Here is a 9,872-nt window from a genome sequence, read left to right on the forward strand (position 1 = left end):
GTCCTTAATGGGGACTGGTACTTTGTGTTTTCACTGCCAGTAGGGGTTGCGGAGAATCACTGCCAATGTCTCTCTTCATGCATTTGTTGCGATAAGGAGGGTCAGGAAGTGTCCACTCCTCCACAAGCCTGGGTAATGTGCGTAAAAGCGGACAAAAAGGCGAGACGTTTGGCACAGGAGCAGATATTGGTTTAAAGATAGGGCTGGACAATTAATAGATTTTTGATTTTGATTTTGATTTTGATTATGGCTTCTCCCAATTATGAAAATATATTAATCGAAAAATACAATGAAAGCGCCGTGCACTGTGCATGCAAATTCTGAATTCTGAATGCTGTCATTGTAAAAAGAATGACAATTTTCAGGGGAAAACAATGTGTCGGGTAGCACTTATTTATCCCTGACATACTCATGGTGGTAAAAAAAAGTGGGTAAAAAGACTGAAAAAACTGAATTGTATTTGTTTAATATTGCTATTGTTGTTAAATGTTATTATTACTATTGATATTTTTTACTGGTTTTGGTTAGTTTGTTACTAATTTATATCAGGGTTTTTTAAAAACACATTTAAAGTTAAGTTTTGGTGGTACAATAAATACTCATGTTTTCAAATGAATGAATAATCGTGTTATTATTCGTGATTACAATATCAATCAAAATAATTTTGATTATTATTTTTGTCACAATCATCCGGCCCTAAGTCATGGCTAGCGATGGTTCCAAGGAGAAACCTAGAGACACTTACATTGTTTAAGTCATGTTTTTTAACTATATGTAAGCAATGTATTTTTGCTTTTTAAGCATTTTAACTCCGCTCACAATTGAGCCAAAAAGGAGGTCCTTTATTCCGCCCATAAATCCCTCTAAATAACCACCCGAAAACCGCCAACAATACTCCATTTACATTTCGGGACTTGAATATTAACCAAGTATCATTATATTGTTATTATAAGCACCAACGCAAACAAACTATTTATAGTGGCGCTGTGATCAGAGAGAGCTAAATAGCTTGTGTGGCTATATTATCAGCTGGTGAGCTGCTTTCTCGCCTTGGAGCTTGTGAAAGTTTATTCTAGATCATACATAATGCCTCTCACCTAGATAGTAGAAGAATGAGGACCTATCCGACCAGTTGCTCAACTTTGGCATCCAATCTAGACCTGGAAATGGTGAGAAAGACATGAAAAGTTGCTTAGTCTGCGCTTTGTTCCACCCTCCCCTTTTCTTCGCAAGGATTATGACTCATTCTTCGTCTAAACGGTATTATAGTAACATTTTATCAGTCGGCATTCGAGTGACAGCAGATATTGTACAGTAAGGGCTGTTTTATTATGTTTGTTGGCTCTCATGAAGTCTGCAGTCACATGAATTAACTCGTTATTTTTGACGGCCCTCATTTTTTCCTTTTTTAAATAAATCAAACTGTGACATTACAAAGGAAGAACGTAATATAGCGTGATTATGGCTGACTGTTCCATCCCAAATGGTAGCCTTATGTCTCCTCTTTCTTATGATCTGTTTATTCAATGACAGCCCATTTAGGCAGCAGACCAGAATCTGCGGTGCTACTGTAAGGAGTCAAATCCTTTCTGCTTGTGTTTCTTCAAGATACGGCCACTATAAAAAACATTGTTGTTGATACAAAGGCTAGATTGCACAAATTCTTCACGGTTGACAACACATTGAGTTTTATTTTATATAGACTGCACTGTTGTTGCCTGCGAGCTTGCAGTTCCTAGAAAACCTAAATCTTCTTCCCCCACTTGGATTCCAAGCACATTTACTGCTCTCATTCTTGTGCCGATGAAGTGCGCCACGCCGTCTAAATCCAGCCTCTCGTTTTTGCGTGAATAATTCCTCGGGGCCTTGTTTATCTTTGATTGCTTTAGCACACATCAGAAGCCGCCGCAGCATTGCCTGTTTTTTTTAAATATTTTAAATAAGAGCGCAGCGTCGTGGCTCATGCATATTTAATTCCCGGGATCCTCAGTGTCATGCTACAGAAGCTGAAAAGGGTGTCTTCTGTCACTGCGCCGCAGGAGGTTTTGATCATGCTGCTTGACATGAGGCTAAGGAGTGTAATTAGCAGGAAGGTCGGCGTTGAGGCAATATCACATGCAGGCGTCGACCTGCTCGCCGAGGAGGCTGCTTTTTAAAACGTCTTTCTGAGTTTTAGGCCGTCCCACTTAATGCTCGGCTTAAAGTCTCCTCGCTAATCTCTCCTCGTACTCGGAGTTTGACTGTGGCGCACCTCCTATGGGAACGTACAAAATGCAGCCAGCTGTGAGGCAGAATTGCTTTGCATACACATTAACTGGTGGCGTTTAAGTGACGGGCCGCTTAACACACCATGACAGCGATGACAAGACACCGCCGCGCATCTGAAGATAATACACGCCAATGACGTCTCTTGGCCGCAATGCCTATGTGCACGTCAGCAAAGGTGCAGATGGCGCAGTCTTTGATATTTGTTGTTTTGTGAATAAACAGATTAACAAATTTGAATTCGGTTTATTAATAATTATTAAGCATAACTTGACTTCGTTTGTGTTTTGTGTTCGGATCATGAGGTCTTTGTTCGATTAGCCTTTCTCGTTGTGCATGCCATTGTCCTCTCTGCTCTTGACATTGGATTCTCTCGCTCCTCCCAATGTCTGTTTTATTCCTGGCCCTCATCCTTGTCCCTTGCACCCTGCTGTATTGAGATGTCCAAGACCAGCACTCAGGATGAGGGCATCTCTAATTTGTTTGAAGGTGAAGCAGATGCAGTCAGCATGTGTGTCAGGTAGCGGCGGGGCGAAGTTGATTAAGCAGCCTGCCCCCAGCCCACTATAGGGCCTTCAGCTCGCCGTTGCCCCTGGGGGAAGAGTGTCTGCATGCAGCTCATAAATCCACAACATCTGTGGAAAGAATGCGCTGGAGTCGACTCAGCAGCTTTCTGTGCAGCACAATCTCAGCATTAATATCTATGCCAGTAACACAGAGAAGCAGTGACCTTGCGCTTGAAAAATAAAGCTCTCCAGGTTTTCTGGCGTCGTGTATAGCATCAGCCTCTCAGGCCTTTTGAGGGGCCACTTAAGAAGCACGTCAAAGTCATCGGCCCTCCTGTAATTACTCTCACGGCAGCTGTAAGGCCATGATAACTTATTAACATGTCGTAATGGGGTCCCAGCTACTTTAGAGGTTGATAATGAACGTCCTGTAGTCGCTCTTAGCGCTTTGCAGACACTCTCCTATGTTGCTATTTTTAATCCAGCGGAGCTGGTTGTGCTCTGCATGTGGCCTCCAGATGTGTGAGTGGCAACATGTGGCTCTCACACGAGACATTGCCTGTTTTTCTTTTTGAATGTCTGAAATACACCCCTATAACTGATATTTGGAGCCGATATCCATTGCAGTAAAAGTTAGGTAAACATGAATAGTATACAACAGTAAACAGCTGGACATGGCTTTAAGTTGTCCAAAAAAATTTTTTAGGAATCACAGCAGCGACATAATGTTTTATGTGGCAGTAATGTTGTGGTAATTTAGCACCAAAACGCATAAGGGGATTTCACAAACATCTTTACTACGTGTCTAAGAGGAGCATCGACGTTTGCTCTTCAAAATATGGGAAATCTCCTGCATGCCTGTTCTTCTTTACTTACAGCCCTTTGAGACTTTTGTGATTTAGGGCTATATAAATAAACATTGATTGATTGATTGATGTCTCCTATTTTTTAAATTTTTACACAAAGTTTGGATTTTTTGCAGAGATTCTACCGTCTTCATGTCCATCTATCCATCTATCCATCTTCTACCGCTCTGTCGCGTTATTTGTTTGAATCATGGAACATGAAACTCATCGTGCTCCTTTAATGAATCCCCACATTCCAAGTGTTGTGGACTGAGGCTTGTCGTGCGACTCCATTGCTGCAGTAGCGAAAAACAAACGGGAGGAAGACACTAAGAAAAAAATAAATAATTGGGCTTCCTGGCAAAAAAATTTAAGTTTTGACAAGTTCATGTAAGCAGAGGAGACGTAATATGGACGATCAGCATTCCATAAGGGAAGAAGGGGGGGCTTTGCTGCGTGAGCGCAGCTGTGAACTCAGCTAAACAGTCCTGGAAAGAATTCTCACAAGAAATTCTGTGTCAGGTATCAGAACATATTTGGGAAGAATTACTGACCATGAAAATATTTTTTATTCTTAAATGAATTTAAAAAAAAAAATTGGGCTCCAGCATTTTCTTATGCCGGAAAAATGGGCTGGTTATTGAGCAGTGGTTATTCATATCTACTTCACTAATTATTTATGATTTTTAAATACTACATATATGTATATGTCTATATATTGTATTTGCTGATGTACTTTTGTTGTAGTTGTAAAAAAAAAAAAGGTTGATACCGATATGTCAAAATGCCAAATATCAGCAAATAATTGGCCGATCTTTTGTTGTTATTAACAAGTTGTGTTGATAAAAGTTTGCGTTCCTCTTTTGCAGAGTACGAGGATGGCGGTTTGTCTGGGTGGGTCAACAGAGAGCGCTTCCAAGGGTATCTGCAGATCGACGGCTTCACGCTGTACGAACTCGGAGACACAGGTAAAATTCACTTCCTGTCATCATGATAACAATCATTACACCAGCGTTTCTCAAAGTGTGGGGCGTGCCCCACTGGTGGGGAATAGAGACATGACAGGTGGGGCGCGAGGAACGGTAGGAAATTTCACTGTACACTTTTTTTTTTTTTTAAATTAAATTCTTAGATTTTTTTTTTTACTATGCTTTCATTTTCTATACACACTGTAAATCACTTTGTGATTCTGTCTGTGAAATCCGCTATATAAATAAATGTAAATTACTTATTTTTCCTGTAGGCTTTAAATTTCTAGGTAGGAGCGAAAGTTTGACAGACATAGCAACAGTAACTAATGGGGGCGGGGCTAAGCGGAAGCTTTGTGAATGGCGAGTCACTGTGCGAGGATTTGCTGTTTTGCAAATACATAAAAAATAGAGCCACTGCTGATGAGCTGTTCGAGATAATGGAGAGTTTCCTCAAAGAACACAACCTTAAATGGGAAAACTGTGTGGGCTTTTGCTCTGATGGCGCACAGACCATGGCAGGGTAAAGAAACGGGCTGCAGGCTCTAATAAAGAGGGTTGCGCCAAATGCGCATTGGACACACTGTGTCATTCACTGGGATGCACTCGCGTCAAGGCAGCTCAGCCCCTAACATGCATGAGGTTTTAACAGTGGCAGTGTCAAGCCTGCAACCCCGATTTGAAAAGCTGTGCAGTGCAAAACAGGCTCATTGCAGCCACTAATGCTGGAGTACTGTAAAACTCATGTTCACTAGCCCTGTCTTGCCAAAATGCATAGCTCCTCCTTTTTTTTTGCAAAGATTGCAAAGTGGCACTTTTATTTGATTTATTATGAACTTGATGCAAGTTATTTGATTTATTATTGAACTTGATGCAAGTTATAACACTTTTATTTGATTTATTATTGAACTTGATGCAAGTTATAACACTTTTATTTGATTTATTATTGAACTTGATGCAAGTTATAACACTTTTTTTGATTTATTATTGAACTTGATGCAAGTTATAACACTTTTGTTTTATTTATTATTGAACTTGATGCAAGTTATTTGATTTATTATTGAACTTGATGCAAGTTATACCACAGCTGCACAGTTATTTTATTTATTATTGAACTTGATGCAAGTTATAACACAGCTGCACAGTTATTTTATTTATTATTAAACTTGATGCAAGTTATAACACAGCTGCACAGTTATTTTATTTATTATTGAACTTGATGTTATTTTATGTTATTGAGTTTGAATGTATACAACTTGATGTTACTTGATGTTCAATAAATTTGAAAATGTTAAGCTTGGCATTAGCGTTCTGTTGGGGCGATGGGGGCAGGTGGGACTTGAAAACTCCCCCTTGTCCAAAGTGGGGGGTGACAAAAAAAGTTTGAGAACCACTGCTTTACACCCTTAATAGCTGCTATTAGGGTTGTAACTGTTTTCTAAAATGTATACCATCCTGCTCTACCTTGCAGACCTCCCCTCCCGCAGGAAGGTTGGGGTGGGTGGGAGTTAAGTAGAAAGTCTTAAGCAGCAATTTTAAAGTGATGCTCTGCACAGGCATTGCTGTGCTTTCTAATATTAGATGCAGTATTTTGGCCCTTAATGTGCGCTTTCCTGTGATTACTGCTTCGATTTAGCTGCTTCCTGTTTCCGTACTTCTTCTAACAAGCACTACTACCAGGCAAACATGCATTTTAATTAGACTTAGGCTGTTGCTGATTAAAGCTGGAGACTGCTATTTTCAAATATTCGTGTGGTTCGCTCTTGAGTGCACACAGTTGCATGCCTTAAACGGACCCGGTGGAACACAATTTTCACGCTTTGCAGCCTGGTCAGACACACATCGTAACTCATAGTGACATTAAGCATTGCGTCCCTGTCTTAAGTACCTGCAGCTCGCCGAGTAGTTTGACCATGTAGATAAGTTTTGTTCAAGGACAAGTGACCGTGAAACAGGCTCGTATTTGTAGTCCACTGCAACATAAAAAAAGTGTATGGTCACATTTGTGGAACAGTTTCTATCAATCACAATAGGCTCCGGTGAATATAATAGTATAGATTTAGTTGCTCTTATTAGCTGCTTTAAAACCAAATAATGTGCTTACATAAAGATGTAATGTAAAACAAACATTATGCATGAACTGTTTTTATGCTGCAGTTAATAAGACAAGTTTGTTTAAACGATCTCTGAAAACAAACTGCTGAAATAGCTCAATAGCAGTAAAACTGACAGCCAACAGTTGTCACCGCCAGGGGTCACTCTTGTCACAACACGCTTTATGGAGGCCTGAGCATGTTGTAGAAGCAAGCATATGTCATGTGTTTGCTCAAGTGTTTATCATGTTTCCCCAACTCTGTCATTTTTGTCCAAATCCAACTAAATGTTAATTAGTAAGTAAGATTGTCACCTTATTTTGTGTCCCCTTGAGCTCCTTCGGAGCCTATCTCCCCGACCGTTGTCCTCTCACATGCTCCTATTTGTAATCCCCACCCCCGTCTGCTCCCTTTAGGCAAACTGGTGGCGATCGCAGTCATTGACGAGAAAGACCCCACAGAGGAGAGTGGCAGGTACGAGGAAAGCACGGCGAAATGACAAAGCACGGCCGCCGCTTTGAGTGCACAGCTGTCCAATGAAGATATTACTTGCCTCGCTTTTTTGCATATTGCCACGAATTGCACACTCGTTTGCCCATGACATTTCAATCTTTTTTTTTTTTTAGATTAAAAGCCATGATTCAGAAGGTGGCGAAGGAATACAGACAGCACTTTAACAGGTACAGCAAATTAGCCTTTTAGCCGCTCAGAAAGCCTGCAAATGATGTATCAGAGCCCCAGTAGTAATGTGCATTAGTCAAAATTGTTTTTATTTTACCTGTCAATCAAAATTGTTCTAAAAGATCATGCTTAATCATCCATCTTTGTGTGCAAAATAACAACGGTATAAGTGTGTTAGGAATTTCAAAAAAAGGTATTTGGGAAAATTAGGTTAGAAATAGCTGGAAATGTGGAAGTTGAACTCTTCTTATTTGGCCGTTCTTTACCTGAAAGATGACTGCTTCTGTAGGTCCCAGATAGCATCTACCTTCCCACTCTTGAAAGGCCACGAGATTCAATTTTAGAACTCTTCACCACGGAAACCACTAAGTCTATCTGACAATAAATACGCCTCCAATGGATACCCTGGTTTATAGTTCCATTTCCTGGGGGGAAAGTTGAAGCAAGCAGCCAGGATTCCGAGTCATACTCCAGGAAGACCCAAATTGATAATAAAAAAAAACAAGTAATTACATCTCATCAGCTTTTGTATCTGCATGTATCTTAATCGACATGACATTCAAATTCAAACTTTTTATTAACTCAACTCCCAGGCTGCCTCAGTGCTGTCAGCAAAATGATCAATAAGCCAGAATGATGTTTCATATTGTGTTCACTGGATTTATGACACGCTTCCGTCTCATAATCTCGCCATTGATATGAGCGCAGGCGCCATTATGTAGCATGGGGCAGCGAAATGAATAGAGAGGGAAGGTAATCAGTGTTTCCTACCTGAACTACCAATAATGCACTCGGGTGACATGGTGCCACACAATGAGATTCAAATTGAATTCCTCTTCTTGTCGCTCTGATGATTATTTCCAAAATCCCTCTCTCACGCTTCATGCAAACAGAGGTAGGGGAAAGTTTGTTTGCATTCCACCGAGACAGGAAATGTACTGGCCTTCTTTTTTTTCTGTGTTTTTGTGTACTTAAGCTTCAACACTTAATTAATGCGGCCTTGTGTCTACAGAGACTTCCAGTTTGGCCACATGGATGGGAACGACTACATCAACGGTCTCATCATGGGGTGAGACAGCCCCCTCTTCCTCTTCACTTACTCCCAGTGCCATCTCGCCTCACATGCAGAATGTTTGATGATAGTAAAGCCTATAACGCACTGGATCTATAGCGACATGTAGTGTAATAGCGAAAAATGCTGCCAAATGCAAATGTTATGCGAATAAAGGCCCTGACATCCCTCACTTTTAATTATCCGGCCAATCATGTGTGCCAATTCGGCAGATGACATAATGTGCCTTAGTAAGAGAGACTCACTAACAGATGAACACATTTGTTCTTCAAATGTCCAAAGTTAAATAGTCTCTAGGATAAAACGACGTGATTGGCCTCCCGATGGTTTATTTTTTATTTTCCCCCCACGAGCACGGCGCTCAGTTTTCCAGGACTGACTTTTTTGGATGCTGCGGGACAGGATTAATTGCCCTCCTTTGAGGGATGAAATCCTGGCCTGTCAATGTCCACTAATCCCCTTACCCCAGGAGGGCCGGGGAAAATAAATCTGATGGTTTTTTATCCCTTTTTCTGTCATCACAGCGATTACTGCATCCTGGCAGCAGTCTGTCTGGCATCAGGCTGCCACCACTTTCACCATTGACACATGCACACACATAGAGAGGAAATTATGTAGCAATGACATTTATTTCCTGGACTGTAGTAAACTACCCCCTTATTTTCTTTCAAAACAGCAATTGTCTCAAACGTTAGGTGAAGCATATTGAGAAAGCATATACCCACAATGCAACTGACTGACAAGTCCAAAATCTACAAATCTAGACGCATTCTAAAATAACAGAAAAGAAGCGAAAATGCAACCCAACCAAATCCCCCCCAAAAATGCAACCTGAAAACCAAAATGGCTGACGACTTACGCATCCTACTGTTTATGGTCTTTGATGATTTTCCATGCATCCTGTCATAAACGTGTGTACACGCTATATTGTGTATGTTTGTTCACATAGTTGAACATGTACAATCGTCTGTCGCCACATCGCGCTTAAAATTTTGCAGCTTGACCACATTGCGGATTTTAATCCGCAAAAATTATTTTTAGACATTATTGGTCCTAAATTAAGCATAAAAATGGCAAAATAGACTAAACGTATGAACACTACAATGGTTTTGACCACTAGAGGAGACCAAACCAATCAAAGCGTGCTGTTCGGTATCGTGGCCACTGATTGGCTCAGCCTCACGCAGCATTTCTATATTGCTCCAAAAGAGTGTAAAGCTCTAGAGCAGGGGTCCCCCGCCAGCGTGCAAAATCCGGCCTGCGGGAAGTCCCAATTTAAAAAAAAAAAAAGGAAATTATAATATAATTATATATATATATATTAGGGGTGTGGGAAAAAATTGATTCGAATTCGAATCGCGATTCTCACATTGTGCGATTCAGAATCGATCCTCATTTTTAAAAAATCGATTTTTTATTTATTTATTTATTTATAATTTTAA

The 9,872-nt window shown here is 40.5% G+C and overlaps 1 protein-coding gene across 2 annotated transcripts in view; it reads left to right on the forward strand.

Moving 5' to 3' along the window:
- The window catches only part of LOC133630124 (protein disulfide-isomerase TMX3-like), a 124,171-nt gene that overhangs the window by 21,788 nt on the left and 92,511 nt on the right, over positions 1 to 9,872 (forward strand). For both annotated transcript variants that reach the window (XM_062021465.1, XM_062021464.1), the window contains exons 10-13: positions 4,486 to 4,584; positions 7,094 to 7,151; positions 7,304 to 7,357; positions 8,371 to 8,427. In XM_062021465.1, coding sequence (XP_061877449.1) covers positions 4,486 to 4,584; positions 7,094 to 7,151; positions 7,304 to 7,357; positions 8,371 to 8,427 — 268 coding nt within the window. The remainder of the gene's footprint in view (positions 1 to 4,485; positions 4,585 to 7,093; positions 7,152 to 7,303; positions 7,358 to 8,370; positions 8,428 to 9,872) is intronic.

Source organism: Entelurus aequoreus, linkage group LG15, assembly GCF_033978785.1.
Source record: "Entelurus aequoreus isolate RoL-2023_Sb linkage group LG15, RoL_Eaeq_v1.1, whole genome shotgun sequence".
NCBI classification, from domain to species: domain Eukaryota; kingdom Metazoa; phylum Chordata; class Actinopteri; order Syngnathiformes; family Syngnathidae; genus Entelurus; species Entelurus aequoreus.